The sequence below is a fragment of the Toxorhynchites rutilus genome, chromosome 3 (genome assembly GCF_029784135.1).
Source record: "Toxorhynchites rutilus septentrionalis strain SRP chromosome 3, ASM2978413v1, whole genome shotgun sequence".
Lineage (NCBI taxonomy): Eukaryota > Metazoa > Arthropoda > Insecta > Diptera > Culicidae > Toxorhynchites > Toxorhynchites rutilus.
In genome coordinates, this window is record NC_073746.1 from 250523217 (window position 1) to 250544314 (window position 21098).

At 40.5% G+C, this 21098-nt stretch overlaps 1 protein-coding gene across 3 annotated transcripts in view; it reads right to left on the minus strand.

The window, feature by feature from the left end:
* Positions 1-5413: 5413 nt before the first annotated feature.
* Positions 5414-21098, minus strand: part of LOC129775725 (ataxin-2 homolog) — a 45765-nt gene continuing 30080 nt past the window's right edge. For 2 of the 3 annotated variants that reach the window (XM_055780773.1, XM_055780776.1), the window contains exons 3-5: positions 16499-18792; positions 16075-16280; positions 5414-11390 (exon numbers count right to left, since the gene is read on the minus strand). In XM_055780773.1, coding sequence (XP_055636748.1) covers positions 10930-11390; positions 16075-16280; positions 16499-18792 — 2961 coding nt within the window. In that variant the 3' untranslated portion in view covers positions 5414-10929. The remainder of the gene's footprint in view (positions 11391-16074; positions 16281-16498; positions 18793-21098) is intronic. The other variant, XM_055780774.1, reaches the window with a different exon arrangement.

Genomic DNA, 21098 nt, shown 5'->3' on the forward strand with positions numbered 1-21098 from the left:
GCCTATGACCGCTATGAGCACTCTTTGGGAAACGGCTAGGAAAATGCGGGGCCGGAGTCACATTAACGAAAGTGAGGAATTTTCTGATCGTTGGATCTACAGTTTTTCGAGGAAGGTTTGCCCAGATTCCAGCATAAAATATTGTACATTCCGCTTCAAAGCGAATATGAAAAATCTTCAATGGTTGAATTCTCATTTGCGCTTCTTTTGTGTAACAACTCGGCTCCTGGAGTGGATAAGATGAAGTTCAATATGTTGAAGAATCTATACGATTCTGTCAAAAGACGAAGACAAGTTAGAATTATAGCCATACGAAAACTCAAAAAGCCAGCCTGCGACCCCTATTCATGTAAGCCAATCGCAATGCTATCCTGCATTCGTAAATTGCTGGAGAAATAATTTGCTTTCAGATACGCATTTTGGGTTCAGAAGTGATAAACGAACGAATGATTGTTTAGCATTGCTTTCGTCTGAAATTCAAATAGTATTTGTTCATAATAACAAATGGGGGGCTTAGAATGAAAGAGGTGTAAGTGATTTGATCGATTGCTCTTCATCAACTTTTTCTTCAGTTAATTACTCAACTACAAAAACGTTCCAATTCGAATTCTCTGTAGAATCCGAATGATGAGGTTTTTGACCTATCTTCCACATTGTCAAATACAGCTGGGAATGTATTTGCAAGTTCTGACCCCTCAAATGGCTTCGATCTTCTTAGATATCAAAGTGGCCTTTGATTCTGTCAGATAAATTTCACAATTGTGGACTCTCGCCACCTTTAAATAATTATTTCTATAATTTTCTGTCAGAAAAACACATGAGTTTTGGTCATAGAAATGTGGCAATCTCTCGACTAAGCTATATGGGCCTGGTTTCCATTAGTGTATCTTCCTCCGCCGATCTGAAAAGACCATTACAGGATGCTTTAGACAATTTGTCCACATGGGCTCTCAAGCTGGGTATCGAATTATCTACGGAGAAAACAAGGATGGTAGTTTTTTTTTCTAAAAAGCACAGACCCGCATTTCCGCTTCATTTATTCGGCAAAACAATAACCCACTCTATGGATTTCAAATATATTGGTTTCTATTTCGATTCTAAACGTACCTGGAGTAGACATATTGCGTATCTGACACAGAGCTGTTAACATCTTCAAGACAATAACTGGCACATGGAGGCGATCTGGCGTAGTGGTAACATCCATACCTCTCACGCTGAAGGTCATGAGTTCAATTCTCACTCCCGGCATTCTTCCAAAAATGGAATTAAAAGTGATAAACCAGCCAAAAGTGTTGAAAATCACTATAATACAAATAAAAAAAACTGGAACATGGTTGGGTGCCCATCCAGGAAATCTCATAAGTTTGCACAAAACACCGAAATTATCAGTCCTCGAGTACGGTTGTTTTAGCTTCCGAACGGCAGCTAAGACTCATGTTCTAAAGATGGAGAGGATACAATATCGCTGCTTGTATATTGCTTTATATTGCATGCAATCGACCCATATGAGTACTTCCTCTACCTCTTCGATTTATCGAACTATCATACAGATATCTTATTCGTTGTAAGATTATGAATCCATTGGTAATTTTTTTTATCCCATTTGTTTATTTATTGTTTATTATTACTCTACATTAAAGTTCCCGTTTTAATATTTTCATTAAGATTATTAGTTATTTAATATTAACACATTCAGTTGACTGACCATAACTTGTAATAGTCTTCAGAATGCAACTCGGTGCTGATGCGCAGCAAGATTTTTGTTTCCAGTTGAGCTCCCACTCCTTGTGCACACATGCGCGAATGAGCACGCTTCGAAACACAGATGAAATGTTTTGTTGTTAGCGCCGTTTTTGCGCTGAATTTTGCATCGTGCTTGCGCCGTATTTCTATACCGGCGCTTGAATCTGAATTGCTCTCTCTGTTGAGATATTTTTCTTCACACAAGCGTGTACGGTTCGTATGGAGACGCACTGTTATTTTTATGCTCTGCTTAGAACGAGCGAAGACAAAGCGGGTGCTAGAATTTGATGTTTATGTGTGTGTATAGAATGTGGCGCGCATTACACAAGTGAGGAGAGATGTTTAGTATTGAAAACGCTTGAAACATCCAGAAACAAACACATTATAAGCTAATTTTTTGGAGAAAAAATCGCCTTACATGACTGAGGATGCGTGTTTTAGTGAATTATTGTTACTTTAATTTCAAAACTATGATTAATTGTAATGTGAATTAATTGTGCAGATTTCTTTCAAGAAATATAATCATGAATAGAACAACAGTGATGAACAAGAAATTAGAAATTCTTAAAACTAAATATTGGGCCCCATTATGTATTTCCAGTTGAACAGAATTTTGCTAGTAAGCTCTATTTTGCTGTTATAGATATAATCGGGTGAGAGCTGACGGCATAATTTTTTGAAATATTTGGTTTGTTTGTTTCATACCTGATTTTTTTGCTTTGGGAAACATTTCGGCAACGTTTCAAAATATGCAATTCGCCGATGTTCGAGAAAGAACTCTGTTTGATATGATTCTATCGATTTACGAAATACGAAAATTTGTTCAGTGTGATAGTTACAGAGATCAAATCAACCGTCCGATTTAATTTACATAATAGGGGCCAATATTTCCGATAGTTAGTTTTTGTAACGTTCACTAGACATTAAAATTCGTTCAGAAAATTTGTAAACTATTAAATATGGTTCGATAAAGCATTAAAGGAATTTATTATAATTCCTTGCTGTGATGGCTGAAGTGGGGAATGAAGTGTTACAATCGACAGAGCGAAAAAAAAATTATAAGTAGCTATTCATTTTTTTTGCGTGAGCGTTTAATCTGAAAGACCCTGTACATTCATTTTGTAATGATTTTTTTATACACTCAACGTTGGTAGACCGCAGCCTAACATTTGGACAATTAGTCGCCCGTAATGCCCAAAACTTTGGACACTTCTGTTCTATACCATTGCATATGGTACATTACACAGTAGCCATTTAGGCGTAGGAGTATTCCTTCTGTTCTTTCATTGTCCAATTAGACCACCGGACAGCGGAGACAGTTGATATGATTATTTTTTGTTATTAATAGAAGAGCAGAGCAGTTGTATGGATGAATCGCGATCTTATTTCGACCGTGGATCGATCTCCATCGATGATGATTGTTGCATGGACGTAGTTATTCTGTAACAACACAAAGATGGTCAATTGAGGGCCCTGAGTTTTGAACTCACGATCGTTGCTTACTAAGCGAGCGCGCAACCAATGTGGCTACGAAGACCCCGCCATTGGTAATTGATAATTTGGAAGAACTTCTTCAATTGAATCCAGAGTCAAGGTTCACCACCACCACCACTACCATGTTGAGTTCCGTTCATAAGGATTGCAACCTCCGCCAACCATCATAAACTGTCTAACGTACTTCTGTGATTCCGCTGTAAATTTTGATTTAACCATGAATCAAGAAATACGTGATACACGTTTTGTGGTTATCCCACGGATCTTTTCGTCGATATTTCACGAAGTAAGTTCTGATAGAATGTTTTTTTTACTGAATGATCATACTTTAATGGTCCCACTGGTTTTGGTCTATTTAATGTAAACTTCAGTGCCAATTATAGATTGAGAAATCCCTGCTCGGAGTACGTTGCGGAAATGAATGCAATCTATAACGCTTTAGAGAAAATTGAAACCTTGTCGATTGATCATTATTTTATCTATTCAGATAGCCTCAGCTCAACAGAAGCTATCTATTCGATAAAACTTATGAGAGTCTCATGTTATTTTCTTATGGGAATAAGACAACGTTTGGGTAGACTAGTCGAAAAAGCTTATAGGATTACATTACCCTGGGTGATTGCCCCATTTCAGGTAACGAGAAAGCGAACTCGTTAGCTGAGCTCAGGGCCTTGGAAGAAACCATTTTCGAGTGACAAATAACCTATCATGATTTTTTTGTACTCCTCCATTTGGCAACACAACTGGAGTGACGATAATATGGGTCGCTGGTTACATACAATTATTCCCAAAGAATCGACTGGTTCTAGGGATTGATTGTAGGTCGGGACTTCATTCGCATGATGTTCCGCTTTATGTCTAATCATTACTTTTTTTTATTAAATCGTTTATTTTTACAGGCTCAGTTACATAAGTTTAAAGGAGCCAAACTCCTAATCATTACTTGTTAGATGCACATCTGTATCGCATTGGGATCGTTGTAGTAATATGTGCGTTTGTGGTGATGATTATCATGACATCGAGCATGTGGTCTGGTCCTGTTTTCTTATTAATTCTACCAAGGCTCATCTGTCCGAACCCCTCAGGGCACTAGGAAGGCAATCTGACTTATCGGTTAGAGACATCTTAGCTAGTAGCGACCTCAACCTAATGCTCCCTCTTTACCAATTTCTCAAAAGAAATGATATCACTGTTTGATTCCTTCCCTCCTCAACAAACCAAACTACCCCACTCACTCCATCCTAGTCCTAAATCATAATTATATCCAATCAATCTAGTGTTAGATTTAGTAATTATTATATTGTTAGTCTTTAATTATATAGAAAATAAATTTTATTTTACGGTGAAATTTGAATCTTTAAACGTTAGACAATAAGTAATTGAGTTTGATAAATAAGCGTTTTGGAGAAAAAATGATATAATTCCATTCTGTATTCCGGTCGAATTGTTTTTGCATTTCGTTCGATCTGTTTCTCTTCGAACAGTGAATGGGCAAAACGTTCGAAATAGGGAATGCAAAATTATAACTCGAACGAAATGATGATTTCGAACGAGTTATAACGAACTTTTCAATAACTATGAATTGTCTGAAAAGCATATACATTGTGTTTCATTATGAGTTACTTTTTCGTGTTATGTGAAAGACGAAAGGAAGGATCTTCTGATGCGGAGAAATCCAATATTTCATTTGAAATTCTTCCTCTTTTCTGGTTGGCAGAAAAATGTAGCTTCTCTTTAGTCGCTATAGCTCAATTCCAAATGAAATCGAACTAAAAATGCAATTTTCAAAGCCTTGTATTTTTGATTCGAACGAAAGTTTGTATTCCGTTTGGGTTGGAGGAAATATTGTGGAAAACTCATATTTCATTTGGGAATTTTTTGACTCAAGTGTATCTTTTGAAAAGGGCGTATCGATTTTAGTAAGAGAAATCCATTTTATGGCATAAACTTGGCTGTTTGCTACATAAGTGTGATCTGATAAAAGTAGAATGTAGGTCCAGAAATTATAATTGATTAGTCCGTCGGTGACTGAACACCGACCATATCATGACTTGAATTCATTATTTTGGGTTTGTTGATTTATGGGGAAGGAAGGAAGGTATTGAATTAGAGAGACTTTAAACTCTGAGAGTTCATTCGTCTCTTGGTTGATTTATGGGGAGATTTCGGCATCCATTTTATAGCTTTACCGTTGTCCGGTTTTGTTTAGCGTTTTTTTTTTATTTTTAGATTTTTCTATTTCACTTAAAACAATGATCTTTTTATCCATAAAAACAAAATTTTTGTTCCTCAGATTCTCATTCTGTTCCATGACGATTCGCGCACGCCAACGTTTTCTTTTCCTATCTTCTTTTTCCAGAGAGGCTAGAACCGAGGAACATTCAGAGCAAACAAAGAACAGAACAACAAAAATTAGTTTTTTTTCTTTCTCTTCCCTCTTTTTTCTTCAATGTATCGCCTTTTTTTTTGCTATTTTGCGCTGATTCAGCTGCAATGTTGCTGTTGTTTTGCTGATGAGATTGAACTGAACTGATGTAATATGCTCATATTGCTAAGGCGAAAATTTTCATCTCTCACTCCGACGATAGGTAAATTTCAATGGTAGATCCAATTTTTTTAGAACGAATATTTGAAGAGAAAAAAAAATAAGGAAAGCAGTTCGATGAACTATTGTTGGGTTTTATGAATTGAGAGCTTTTTCAGTACTCATCTTTTTATCCTTTCACAGGTGTTTTGTCTAAGTTGCAACGGTTTCCTCCACAGTGAATTTGTTCACTAGGATATTCGCAGTGAATTTGTTCACTAGGATATTACAATGAGCCGTTTGGTTCACTTTGAAAATCCGAGATATAGTTATCTTCGAATCGAAGATGTATTTTACGGGACTTTGTGTAAATCAGCCTATTTGGATAACTGAAAGGCGTTTTCGTTGAATATTGTCTTACTTAAACAGTTTCGATTTAATTTTGATGCGATTTCAAATTTGATTTATTCAATTTTGTTTGTCGACCTATTTTTGTTTGTAAAAGACCTCATATATCTCGGAAATTCAAGCCCAACCGAATATCCGTTGGGTGAGTTCCCCATAAAAAAATGTTTTAATTATTCCATATCATTGCTCTTTCTTGATTCGTAATTTTTCTTTTTATATGCCTATTTTGAATAACATGTTTAACATGTTATGTGTTTCACTCTCTAGCAACTTTTGGTTTCTCTTTTTGCTTTTGTTTTTGTTTTACCGTCTTTATCGCATTTGTCCGGTCACAGTCTATTAGCACCGATTACTGTGTAGCTTCTCATCTTTCGTGCAACTTGGTTTCATTCCATTCACGCTTGGATCTTCTTGCTTCCGAGTTTCAGCTTTGTGGTTTCTGCTATGCTTCTTTTTAATAAGTTACAATTGGTTTATTGGCTAAAGTAATTCGATTTTACCTTCAGTTTCTCTTGTCCCCTCTAGTTCTCTCCCACCGCGCTTGGTATTAGTTCTCGACTATTTTTCGCACATTCTCGATACTCATTCTCAGCCATATACAATCGTAAGTAAATTTATTTATAATAACGTTTACTTGTCACCCATCGCACTCTGTGCAGAAACCTTTCTCGTTTCAGTCGGAAAGAAGTTTCTTTGCACTTTCAAACACAAATACACACATATGCACAGTCGCATGCATTCCACATACTTTTGATCGGTCTTTGTTTTACTGTTTCAATATTCAATTCAATTTACCTAAGATGTTCAATATATAATGGTTCATGTCTCCCGCTAATCCGCATCCAGATATCATGCGAATCGAATAATATGTGTGATACGGGCGAAAATGAATCTTGAGTTTTCTTTTTACAAAAAAAAACCGTTCGTGGTTTCCGGGTTTGTTTTTGAATTCAGCTTTGGGGGAAAAAAACAAATTGATTGCGAGCGTTACGTTTAGGCTACGTTCTAGGTAGAATTCGGTTTCGACCTTGTGGGTTCAGAACTCGCGCAGGAGAAATTCGAAAGCCGAATATCCTGAACTTTCATCATTCCGCTTAAATTAATTCGACATCTGTCTACATGAGATTTGACAAACCGTTATCTTTCACTTTTCCGTGCTTTTGAGTTTACATGATTTTGAAATTCCGAATCCACCTGTGTGTAGCAACATTCTTCAATTGCAAATAATGAAATTGAACGCTTTCTATGTGTTCTGATTATACTAATTTTTTTTCCTTTGCATACAAATACAAATACAAATTCCTAGTGCTGCACAACATCAATATCATCACGAGATTATACTAAAAAAATATATATATTGGGTCCTATTATATAAATCGAGTCGATAAAAATTTTGCTCGTGGATAGCGAGCAAAGTCGATACCATCGACCGAGTGAAAGCTATCGGTGCAATTGTCATAATTTTTCGAGTTACATGGTTTAAAAAATGCTTAAATGTATGTAAGTCTAGTTCTTGTTCGAGCTTCATGTGTTGCAAACATGAAGTTCGAACAAGAACTAGACTCGATAACATTATCTCGATTCACAAAATACGAAATATTGCTCGATGTGATAGTGGTGATCGATTCTTATCGACTCGATTTATATAATAGGGCTCATTATTGATGGTCAAGTGTGATGGACCCCAAACTCAATCCTATGATATTTTTAACCTTTGTTATAATGCTCCTCCTTTGACAATTCCAAAATGAGTATGTAAGTAGTCAGAACTGGAAGATACACAATGTTGTGGTTGATTTTATGAAGAATTGGACATTCGTGAGATTCTTCTCTTTGTGTGAATTGCCCATTGTCCGAGAAGGTGCAAAAGCTTCAAAAATGTATGAGTTCTCTAACTATTTTTGTTTTCTGAATGTTTCAGTTCGAATGAATTAACGGTTTGAATGAAGTCGTTTAGAATTATCTGGTGTAGTGGTTAACATCCGTACCTCTCCCTCTAAAAGGCTCGAGTTCAATTCTCACTCGCGACATTCTTCCCTTCGGAATGAAGTCGTGGTCTGAGTGACGAGCCAACCAAAAGGTTGAAAGTCATTATAAGACAGAAAAAAGAATGGTCATTGCTGTTCTATTACTCCAGTTCTGATAAAATAAATGCGATGATACTTTTGAGTATAAATATAATAATGGATGTAAAACTTCATCCAATTTTTGATTGTGAGAGGTGTTAATTTAATATTTTTTTTTACTATGGAGCTCTTCCGATTCCGATAGTGCTAGCTATGGAACTTGTAACTCAAAAAACTAGCACCAGAATCCCAATCGAATAACGGCCAATTACAAATGTCAAGTTTTGGATTGTGGCATATTACATATTACAATATGCATAAGAAATCGGATATGGAACTTGAAATTCACAAAAAAAAATTTTAGGTGTTCAAGTATGACTTTATTAATTTGTAATACGTGATGAATGTCGTACTATTTATCATTTTATGGTTGGCAAGACATGTATTTGAACCACGGACTCTATCATGGAATACCAGGGGAAATCAGTCGGTACTTCGGAAAAATATTTTCATAACAAATTTGTAAACGTACAAGTTTGATTCTTTGATTGCATTAGGACGTTAAAAATATTCCAGTTTACTCATATGGGGCCTCAGCTATTTCCGAATATCCTGTTCGGTTTGGCTAATCGGAAGTGACCATTTTGGATTCCAAGGTGATCTCAAAGATCGCTGATCGTACTGATTCCGAAAATACTATCGTAAAGATCTCTGATCGAACCAATTCCGAAAGTATAATCGTTGTGAGGAGGTTATTTTCGATTGACTTCCGGTTTTTAAGCTAATGAGAAGTGGTCATTTAGGATCCCAGAGATTTTGGATTGGATTACCATATCTTTGTCATGGGTATCACGAAAAGATTTACCCATTGCCATCGATGGCGTTCCTGGATGTGTTCACCCAGAAGTGGTCCATTTCATGAGGATGCCAAGCTTTTGGAAACTCATATCAAAAACAAGATATTAAAATATAAAAAATGTACAAAATGTACCAAGTGAATAATAACTAAAACTATTAGAGCACTTTTTTTGTAGTTTGATTTCCCACATAAGCACAATCCTTTTTAAGACCATTTTCCAAATTGTGAAAATCATTCCGTTGGCACAGGACCAACAATGATATAGAAAATGGAAAGCAACCACTCTGAATAGAATTCAGCTCAGAACAAAGCTCTGAAGGGAACGACCGAAAATACATGAAAAGACACGACAAGATAATTTTACAGCTCGACAGCGTCAGACCACATGTTCATGGATCTGTCAAGGACTATTTTTTTGTGTCTTGTCTCACCCGCCATATTCTTCAGACATTTCTCCTCCAGATCACTATTCGTTCCGGTCCATGGCGTCGGCCATTTCTGAAGAACGGTTACAATCTTATGAATAAATTAAGAATAGCCTTGAATCACTGACTAGCTCCAAAACAATCAGTGTGTGTGGCCTGAAAATGACCCAATGTTGTGGTGTCCAAAATTGTTTTGAATGAGGTAGCAGTAAGTTTTATGTTTCGAACGAATACATTTTTATATAAAAAATCCGTAAAGTCAAACATACTTTTACACCTAATAATAACCCATTATAATATCGTTTCAGCAAAATTTTATATTAGAAACATCAACAACGTCGACTTAAAGGAGAAAAACTTCATGAAATGGATATAAATAAATAAAATAGGGGCCAGGATCTAGAAAAATATGAAAAATATGAAACAACACTCTAAATAATCATGAACTCACACTAAAGCGATATCCAGAGAAAGATAATTGCTACACACAGTGGTGAAACATTCGCTCGCTCGATTCAGCGATTCAGTTACCTCCAAATATTTACAAAGCAGTTGTTCGCGACGTTGAATCAAACAACTATTATTTTCCTTTTCCATAAAAACGAGATAACATATTTGCCTGTTACTTTTCATGTCCACACTCTTCTCTCTACAGCGTACACTGTAATCACTTTTCTCTGCCACACAATCTCGTTCCTCTTTGTTAAGCACCTGCTTCCTTTTGGTGGTGATAACCCTTCGTTATTCCCTCGTGATCCACACGATTTTTGGTTACCCTAATATCTTGTTCGAATGATACTTTTTCTTATTCTAAAATACGATTCGCGCTTGTTTAGTCCTTAGTCTTCAGCTATCAACGGTCTCTGCTATTAAATAGTACACTTCCCATCATACTCACGAGAGTTGTCCGCTTCCGTTTTTTGTTTTCATTTCCTTCTCTATACAAAACCCATGGGCGCATTAGTTGGTGCCAAAATAAAATGCAGCACGCCCCAACAATTTGACATTAATCGTCTCGTGGTTGCTTCGGCTCTACGATGCCTGGCAAAACAATTAAAACAACTGAAAGTACTAGCAGTATTTAGCAGTAGTTACAGGCAAATACGCATTCTTATCTGTTTTTGACATACACACATACGCTTGCAGCAATGGTGTACGTGTGAATCGCTCCATTTGGGATTGGTTAAGCCACTTTGCTCTTGCTTTTCTATGGCTGATATAATCAAACGAATGTCACATCGAAAAACTCAGAACACAAACACTGCCGTTTCAGTTCTTGATTGACTTTCCACCGTATGGAGAGCAGCCATTGTTGTAGGTGGTGGTCACTGTGGTGTTTGCATTAGCGTGGTGATGGTGATGGTGGTGGTGATGATGGTGGTTATTGTTGCTGCTGGCGTTGAATTTATGCTACTGGGCGGATGGGTGTTGTGTCACATGCATTACATGTAAATTCTGCTGATGATGATTCTGTTGGGGCTGCTGGGTCATGTTCTGATAGACCGTTGGCATAATCTGGGGCGGGGCTGCCACGATTGGGCACATCATGGGATAGTGCGGGGGTTGCTGCTGATGCTGCGCGTAGTTTGGTGGTCCACCGGCGCCCTGCGTTGGCTGCGGACCCGGATGATACTGCTGGTGGGGTTGGCCCGGCGACGGTGTGGTCGATGGTGGCGTTGGCGCTAAGTATTGGAGCTGCGTTGGCTGGGGCGTTTCGTGATAGATTCGGTACGGCTGGAATGACGGTGCTTGGAAGTGTTGTGGATGAATCGCAGGCGGGTAGGGCGGGAACATTTGGATCGGACCTGGCGCCAGCAAAGGCTGGCCGGTGGCCGCAGCTACTTGGATCTGGGAAGCGGCCGCAACTGGCACTAGAACGAGAAAAATAAACGACATTTCTTTAGTTGTTTGATTAGACACAGTTTGTCACAGTTTGTCGGGGTCGATCAAAACGAGATTTAATGCGATATTATCAAGAAAAGCTTCAGAACAGTACCATGAAATTTTTGCTGTTGGTGGTCATTTTTACAAATAAATTAGATACTTCGCGAGACAGAAGTTTATCCAAAGCCCTTCAAATCTCCAGGGTCATATGGGATTTATCCAGTGCTAAATTATCGGATGTGGACAATGTGACCCTGAACGGAAAGGCACATCACACGTTGACTTCCAAAATAGGGAAGACTTTTGACTTTAAAAAAATTTCATTTATAGCTTTGCTTGACAATAAATGTACTACGAAATCAAAACCGGCGAAAAACAAACGTTATAAAAATTCAAGAATTGAACTTATTTGTTCAAACACTTGGTAGCACTGACGAGGGACAATAAATGGATGCTTTAACTGAGTGAGGGACGCGGACCAATATTTATAGATTTTTGTGTATGAATTCCAAAAATCATACACACCGGATGGGCCATGGGTATCGGATGGGTATCGCTGCCTTAGAGGATGACAGAAACCAGATGCCCTGATTATCTCAACAGCTGGCGCTGCAATTTATGTCGATGTCCCACGGAAAATGAAAGAAGATTCGTCCTTAAAAAATTGAAGAACGTGTTCAAAGTAAGGTGTACCCAGAATGGGGAATGTTTCGACGGTTAAGAATATTCGGAGACATGAAAATCGCTACGATAAGACTGTCGAACAACGCAACAATCAAGGTACCAGAGACTGACAAGATAAAATTAGAGTGAACGATATGTCCTATTAGAGTTATCCAACAAATGGTAACGTGCTCTAAGTGCATGTGTTTCGGTCAACATGCGATGAATTGCGATGGTCCCGATAGATCGATGCTCTGCCTAAGATGCGACGAAAAGCAACGCTTAGCTAGAAACTGTCGCAAATCATGTCTGCTATGTAAAACTAAAAAAGGGAATGACCACGTTATGGGAGACCCAAAATGGCCTGGGTTCGAAGAGGCCAATAGAAAATGTAAATAATCCCAAATCAATCTTAATCACTGCCACATGGCACAATTGCTCTGGCAAAATTCAGTGGTCCGTTGAACCCCGACGAACAGTGCCCGGAAAGGCTATATTATATTATTGAGGACATGAACCTGGGAACTGGCCACGATCACCATATGACCGAGAAAGAGAAGAAGTCGAGAAGTGCACAGAAAGCGAACATGGAACAAAGTAGCAGTTCGGGTTCCATAAGAGAAGCGTCATGTGCGTTATCGAAATAGCCGAGCAAGCATTGAAAAAAAGAGATATTCGATTCGCCATTGATTTCGGTTTTCATAAAAAATCAAACTTTGACTTTGTCTTTAAGACACTAGTGATTGAAGTCCGATTGAGCTGAAATTTTTATATTTATATATAGGAAAATCTACCCATCGAACTAGATACACCAGTTTTCATGTATCAGTTTAGTATAGATAGTAAAGTAGGATCGAATCTCAATCACATGTTTTTTTAAGATGTGAAGAACATTTTATCAGTCTTATGGGAAGGGTTAACCCAGACGTTGAGAGGGGCTCTCACCCACTAAAAACTAACCTCTATTCGTAGCCTCATTCCCCCCGGAACCACATCTAGGCGACTATCTCGGGGGCGGCTGTGCTCATGCACTTCTCTGGTCTGCAACGCGTTGTTTATACCCTTTTTATTCTTTCTTCGTTACATTCCTTTCCACACCGTTTACCCGTCGAGACGTTCACCGATTACGAATTGGAAGGCAACTTGACGCGCAATCCGTCACAGCTACTCTTGTGCGGTATACACAGGTTTATTGATGACATCCTCCTTGACGCTCGCTCCGTCGAAACGCTCGCAGTGTTGCGCCATCCAGGCCACGATCAGGCGTTACCAGGCAGGCATTAGGAATTGCCCTACAAGTTGACGCGCACCCCATCACAGTCACCCTCGCAGGATTTCTCTACCCAACGAAGCACCGATTCACAGCTACTCTCGAGGGGTACCATCCGTTGCAACAGCCGTCGCCGTGTTCAATTTTCACAGTCAGGCTTTGTCAGCACGTTGGTCGGCCCTGCACTTTTGCTGCAGCTCCGACATGATTTGTGTGATTGTACTATTCACGGGATTCCAGATCCTCTTGGTGCGACATATATCCTTCACAATATTCCCGACATGAAGTGCAGGTAGCTACTCGCGTCTTGCGGTAAATCTGAGACAGGCAAAAACGACGTGCTCCGGCGTTTCCTCCATATCTCCACACTCCGGACAAAGGGGTAAAACTCGCTGTCTTCCGCCAGAATGATGCAGATAAGAATCATCCCGGCGATTAAGCTCACAGCTTTTGTCGAAATGGTCCTATAAGCGCTTTCGACTCGCTTGACCATGAAGCGGAATGTACTGTTCAGCTTCCTCCGATTTCGGTGGGTTTTCAGAGCCGCCAACCAGGCAGGGCCACAGTACCTCAGTATCGACGAAGATCGCTTGCTGGTGCTTGGACCAAAGCTATTTCACATGATCCTCGCCACTGCGTTGATGGTTTTGCCGCCTTCCCGCATGCATAGTCGACGTGTTGGTTGAAGTTTAGCCGGTCGTCGATCATAACTCAGAGCTATTTCACTGCCCGCCTCAAATCGATGGTATGTCCTCCGACTGAGACTTCTGCCCGCAGCAGCGCCCGACTCGACCGCTCCGGCATGACGTCATCGATACACATTTTGAGCGGGACAGTTTTTACGTATCACCGACAGCAACTTGCATCAACAAGCCATCACTAGAGTCACCCGTTCCCATGCACATAAAAAGGAGTACCATTCACGCGATTGCTATGGAAACCATTGCCTGCCTTTCTCTAGGTGGAAGAAGAGTTTTATTTCCACACAGTTGAAACGTTTTTCCGTGTTTACAGTCCACTGCATTGGCGCTGAGGAACGCGCCTACAGCAATGCTTTGCGATTGTTTACTAACAGCACCTGGGTTTTGTGATGTGCCATTACACTGTCCATTCAGCTACCGATCGTGTCTCAGTCGCCAACATATCCACTTTCTGGAGCGTCTCGCCGATTACCGTTGTCACGATGTCGTCCGCGAAGCCCACGATCTACACACTTTTGGGTAGTTTCAGCGTTAGTACACCGTCGTACATCGTGTTTCAAAGTGTTGGACCTAGGATGGAAACAACACGTGATCACCCTCCGTGCAATTCACCAGTCTGTAGCACCATCTTGAACATGTCGGGGAAAGCAAGGATCGCCGATTTCAAGGCCAAGTTGGGAATTCCATCGGGGCCGGGTGCTTTTTTCACCTTCAGACCTTTTGCCACCGCGATGAGCTCTTCGTTGGTGACTTATGTGTTCTCAGCTTCCTCCTCATCATGCAGTGTATGTGGCCACGTCGGTGGGTTGTGTTGCGGAAAGAGTCCTTCCATTAATGCCTCGAGTTTTCCCGAACATAATTCCATGGGAGTCGTTGAACCACGGATAGCCGCGACCGTTACGTAACAAAACTCTGGTTTTATTGCTAAATAAAATAAATTAATCTACCGGATCATGATTCTGTCATTGCTGCTAAATATAAGCACTTTCTCATGAGCTGGATTTCCAGAACTGGAAACGAAACATTTTGAGTATGCAGGGCAATCGTTAGATGATGTGGAACAGCCTAGCGATCCCGTCAAAGCAGAATATATTGATTCCGCAAACTCCCAAAATCGATGAAGCGGAATTAGCAGGATATTCAGCTGAGTGGTTTGCTCGTGACGTGGTATAAATTGACGTAGTACCTTTTGCAAGCAGTTAAATGTAACGACAGGAACTGTTGCATTGAACAAAGACGAACCAAGGAGTACTTTTGTATAAACCAACGTCAATTTATAGCAGCTCATGTTCCTTCCAACTAAACCCCCGATGGTTTAAACAACCAGGTTAGCATTAAGTTTTCGTGTCTGTTTGTTTGAAATTCTACGAACTTGTTGAAAGCTCTTCCAAGTCACTACTCGCATATAAGGAACTTCCGTTTGAACATTTGATTGCGACCTGACCAGATGTCTGAATTTTTACGTTGATATTTTCATTACTTAATAGAAGCTAAAATATCGTGAAAATTGTTCAAATAGCTTTGACTTTTTGCACATATTATGGGCCCTATTCCAGAAGACGTGCGGTCGTCTCGATTGTTTTCATATTCCAGAAGCCGAGCTCGACTAAAAACAGACGAGTAAAGTGCGCTACACATACAGCGTCACCGTCACCGTCCTGGCAACTATTCTCTTGCACTTATTTTGCCGACGTCAAAGTTGCCGGTGATGGTGTATGTGAATGTTTGTTTCAAACATATAAACACGGCACGCGAAGTGTCATATCGAACAAAAAAGAATAATTTATAACTCAATTTCGAGACGAGTCGAATTACTCGTCTTGATCATAGATCAATATTCAACTGGTTTTTAATGCGGTGCGTTCCGAAGACTAACCCACTTTGAAAGTTATTTCTTGATTGAGATTCTAATGATCGATGATCTTCAGAGTATCACATTTTAGCTTATGACTAGTTACTTAGATTGCTGTTCGCTAGAACCAAGCAAGAGGCAATATTATCAGAAAACAAAGGCTTCGATTTTTTCGGGCTACCTACCTTTCCGGATTCGCGTTTGCTGACCAGCGTGCGGATGCTGCTGGGCCGTCTGAAATGCGGACTGCGGCGGCTGCATCACGTACGACATGATTATCTGTTGGGGAGCAACGTGCTGCTGGCCCGGATAGCCGCCCTGCTGCTGCTGTTGCTGCTGTGTTATCACCGGTCCGGGTGTGTGTGGGGTTTGTGGGCTAGAAGACGTGTGACTTTTAGAGATAAACCAGTGAGAAATAGATTAGTACTTAAATGAGGTTCCCTTCCGCGGATGGCTAGTTTGGTTAGTGGTAAATTTTTGAATAACGAAAAGTGACCGACAAAGTCTAAATGAAACATGTATACTACCCTAATCTACACATACACACGTGCACACCCACAACCTTTCAGCATGACGCCAAACAAATACAAATACAGCTAAGGCACTTACCGTGAGGGATTGGGTGTGCTTGGACTACGAGGCGTGAATGGTTTCGCGGCCGGATTCAGCGTGAACGTCTTTTTAGGCGCAACCTTGACCGACCCATCGGTTGGGCTTCCAGCGTTGTTATCGACCGAAGTGTTATTTTGGTTTTGATTGCTAACGCTCGCGTTAGGAGCAATGCTGGTAGGTGTATTCATTTGATTTACAGAATTATTGCTACAGTTATGTACAGAAGTTGGTTGTGGTGGCGAGTTTGAAATAGGTTGTTGCTGTTGGTTTTGCTGTGGTTGCTGTTGTTGTTGCGAGAGTTGGGGTTGTTGTTGTTGTTGTTGTTGCTGTTGGGGTTGCATCATGTGCTGAGGCTGGTGCACTATTCCTGACGGAGTTTGAGAGGATTGATTTTGTTGCTGATGTTGTGGAGGCTCCGAGTGTTTCTGATTGTGAGGAATTGGAGGTGAAGATTCCATTGGAGGCTGATTTGGCGGTGAGTGATCCTGCTGTTGCTGTTGCTGTTGTTGTTGTTGTTGTTGTTGTTGTTGTTGTTGTTGTTGTTGTTGTTGTTGCATCTGCTGTACATTATGTTGTGGTGGTGGCTGTTGATGGACATTTTGCATTGGTGGTTGCTGTTGTGGTGGAGCCAGTTTGAAATCTTGGCCGAACTTCCGTAAATTGTCAACGTCCATTTCCCGGGCTCGGACAACTACTTGACGCTGCGGCTGGGGTGGCGGTTGTTGCATTTGTTGCTGCTGTGGAGGTGCTTGCCCGGCAACACTGATCATTGGCGGGGGCAGAACAACATGGTGCGGTTGCATAACTACTTGCTGTGGTTGGAGCTGCGAATCGGTAGCTACCACCGGCGGAGGTGGCATGTGTGTGGCCACCGCATGATGTGGATGAGTTACGTGAAGAGGCGGTTTACCCATTGCTTGCATTTGTCCACCCATTTGCTGCGGACCGAGCGATGGTGGAGGCTCGTTGTAATTTACGGTGGCAGCGTTCGGATATTGCCGTACGGTGCGCTGTGGCATAGGTTTAGTGTTGTTATTTACATTCATGCTACTGCTGTTTGACATATCTCTGCCACCTTCACCATTCATCTTATTCATATTGTTGTTACTAATTACAACCGACGATTGGTTGTGTTGCTGTGGAGGCGGCTGTTGTTGCTGCTGCTGCTGCTGCTGCTGTGGTGGTTGTTGTTGATGGGGTTGATGTTGAACATGGCCATACGGCGATTGATTCGAGTGCATTCCATATTGAGCTGGATGCTGAGCTTGCTGTTGCTGCATACCACCACCATGCTGCTGATTGCTTGGAGGTTGTTGTTGAGGCTGAGATTGCGGTTGTGGTTGTGGTTGTGGTTGCTGCTGCTGTTGTTGCTGCTGCTGTTGCTGCTGCTGCTGCTGTTGCTGCTGCGACATTTGTTGTTGCTGTTGCAGCAGCTGCTGCTGCTGTTGTTGTTGTTGCTGCTGCGGAATAGGCATTGGAATGCCCTGATAATTCGTTTTATGTGGAGCTTGTGGGCTCTGGGGTTGTTGCAATGCTGGTGGCTGTGTCTGCGTAGGAGAACCGCCGTTGTTTGTTACTGGTGGCGGGGTGCTTCGGACTGTCAATTTGCCAGCCTGACCCGGCTTGCGCTTTGCCGGTACAATGTATTTTGCATTCGATGGCATCACTGTATTATTATTACACTTATCATTCATACTACTCGAGCTTTGTGCAGAAGAACTGCTCGTCGCTGACGACGGTTGTGGACTGGAATTGGCTGGTCGGGAAACAGCAGCAAAAGCTGCCTCTTCGTCTCCGTTTTCCAGGTCAATACGATCCTTGTATGTAGGGTTGTTCTCTATTTCATTTGCGATTCGTTCCGCTTCCGTTTCTTGAGCCTTGAAATCGTCGGAATCTTTCTTTTGTATCTGTACCGTGTAACCAGACAGTGATTGATCGAACGTAGACTGAACACCGTAAATGGTTTCGTTCTTGTGGAACATATCATTCACATCCCACCCGTTCGAGTTGGCATCGAGCTCGAGACTGAACTCACAGTCGCCATTGAGAGTGCCGCTTTCGTCCCAGGGTTCGAGCTCGCGTTCCTCCGGTCGACCGTTACCGTTGCAGCGCGAGATGGCGGTATCGGTTTTAAATGTGTCTCTGGTGGCGTAATCCAAATCGACCTCTTTCGCGGCAATACTGACGATGTCGTTGGGCTTGAAGATGAGCCGATCGACTACAGAATCTACGATAATTTTGCTCTCGTTATCGGGGCCAAGCTCAATGCGATGTGCCATTTCCAGCACAACCTGTTGAAAACGGGAAAATTATATTAATACATGAATACAGAAGAAATATCTTTTAGGAAAAATTAGAAAAGTTTGACGATGCGATGAGAAATATGATTTGATCCTGTTTCAACTTATTAAACAAAGATGTTACGCGTATTAGGTGCGTGATGGGCCTTTTCTGATGGATCCTTTTCACCTTTTTTTTTACCATAAAACAGAAAAAAAAGTTATGTCGTCGAATCTGTTGAGATTATAACATGTGTTTTCATTTTAAAGTTGTTTTTTCATAGGAAGGTAGATCCCCTCGGTTCTTTTTGACTAAGGATTTTTAAAATAAGTAACGGTGAATGAAATTAGTTAGTTTGATAGTAATATGCGGCAAATTTATGAAGACACAGAAAGACGAAATTGGATTAAATGTCAAACATGCGGATAAAGCAATATCATGAGAACTAAAGCATGATATTTATAGTCTAGTTCAATGAATAACGTGTGACATTTTGACAACAGTATTTCCCTCACTCCCATTTGAATCTAATGAATCCCGAGCCAGACAATCCCGCCTTTCAATTCAAAATCGGTTAAATATCATCTGACAGATGATGATCTTTTCCTAGGTTTCACTGTAAATGCGAAGCAGTGATAATTTAACCTGAATGTTCTTTTTCGTAGGTTGAATTGGAAATCTATGTACAACATTCGTAAAGGGATGATAATGTAATCTGATTATAACACATCATCAAACTTCTACAGCTCATTCAAGATCAACACATGTTGCATTTTTATGTCTATGCGAGCAGCAAAAGCGTAAGACAGTGTTGTAAAGTTATCTGCTACTCCCACTTTCTCCCACTTGACTTAATCCGGTAATTTTCATTCCTCGGACAATGCAGGTGAAAATGAGTATACATCACAAACTGTCTTCTTTGTGGAACAAACGCAGGTTTTAATTAGGAATGTTGCAATTATGTCACGTTGATAAACTTTCAAAAGTGTTAATATATGTTGGTCGTTCCACTTGGCAGATATAGTAATTAAACAAAACGCTAAAGCCAATTTAATTGATGTTCCTGTGGCCAAGCGGTTAGCGTCACATATACCGTGGTGCGAGCCACGGGTTTAACTTCCGTTAAGTCCGAATAATGGATTCGCCAAAGAAATCATTCCCGACTTGTACACGTGTATCGTCGTATTCATCACATGTTATGGAATCGAGACATTTGGTATAAGAACCTTGACCAAGTTCTTATAAAAAAACAGTTCGAGGTAATTCTGAAACCATCGGGGTCCGGCGCAAACGGTGGCCATGTCAGTAAGATTGTTTTCATTGTTACATAGATTTTCAACCCTTGGCTGGTTCAACTTATTCTTATTCTTATAGTTTCGGTTCAGTTAATTGTTTGTAGTTTTGTCTGGAGTTAGCTATTCTCCTCAGCTATTTCAGATGTGGTGGTAGAGATCTGGGTTCTCGAAGAAGCAGAATAAAATTGCTGATGAAGATTTGCCATCCTGTAGAATGTCGCGGATGCTGCTTGGAACTCAATGTTTCTTCAGAAGTTTTCATATTTGAAGTAAGCGCCTAGGAAATGCCGGATAGACAATGACACAGATTAGAAACGAAATCAAGAGTAGTGGGATGCAGCCTCGATTTAACACAATAATCGGTTACTTTGTTCGTATAGTAATTGGCTTTTATCACAGATGTTGCTGAATGTCGGTTCCCACGTTTTACAGTGGTTTGATATCCATGCAAAACCGGTGTTGGCTATTGCGCTATCCAGAATGGTATGTAGGGTAACACGGGGTGAGTTGGACATACGGGGTGCTTTGGACCACCCCTTTATCTAAAAAAATACGGCTCAAATTGGATTTTTTATAATGTCATCTCCTTTTAATGTTGAACCGTATGTACCTAACGTAAAAAAAACTTTGCTAAAATTCGATAGGTGGAAGGGAACGGAAGCATGACTACTGCTCTTTGATTGTCCAAAAATGTGAGTTTTCCGATCATGGTTTTAAGGTTCTTCTCGCTGATTAAACAAACTTGTCTTGTATTTTGCAGTAAAGTTCTGTTCGCCTACAGAAGACGAACAATTTGATGCTGCGAAACTGTAAGTTTGTTAACAATAAATGAAATTGATTGCATTTTAATTTTTGCATGTTGTGTGGGGTGACATGGACACGTTTTTGTGGGGTGAATTGGTCCTACAGGTTTGAGGGGTTTCTTTGGTCTAATTGATTCCAGATTCCGCTGAACTACAAAAGGATGATGAGCAGACAACGTTGGAAGAAAGACGAGGGGGAGGAATCAGAACAGTTACTGA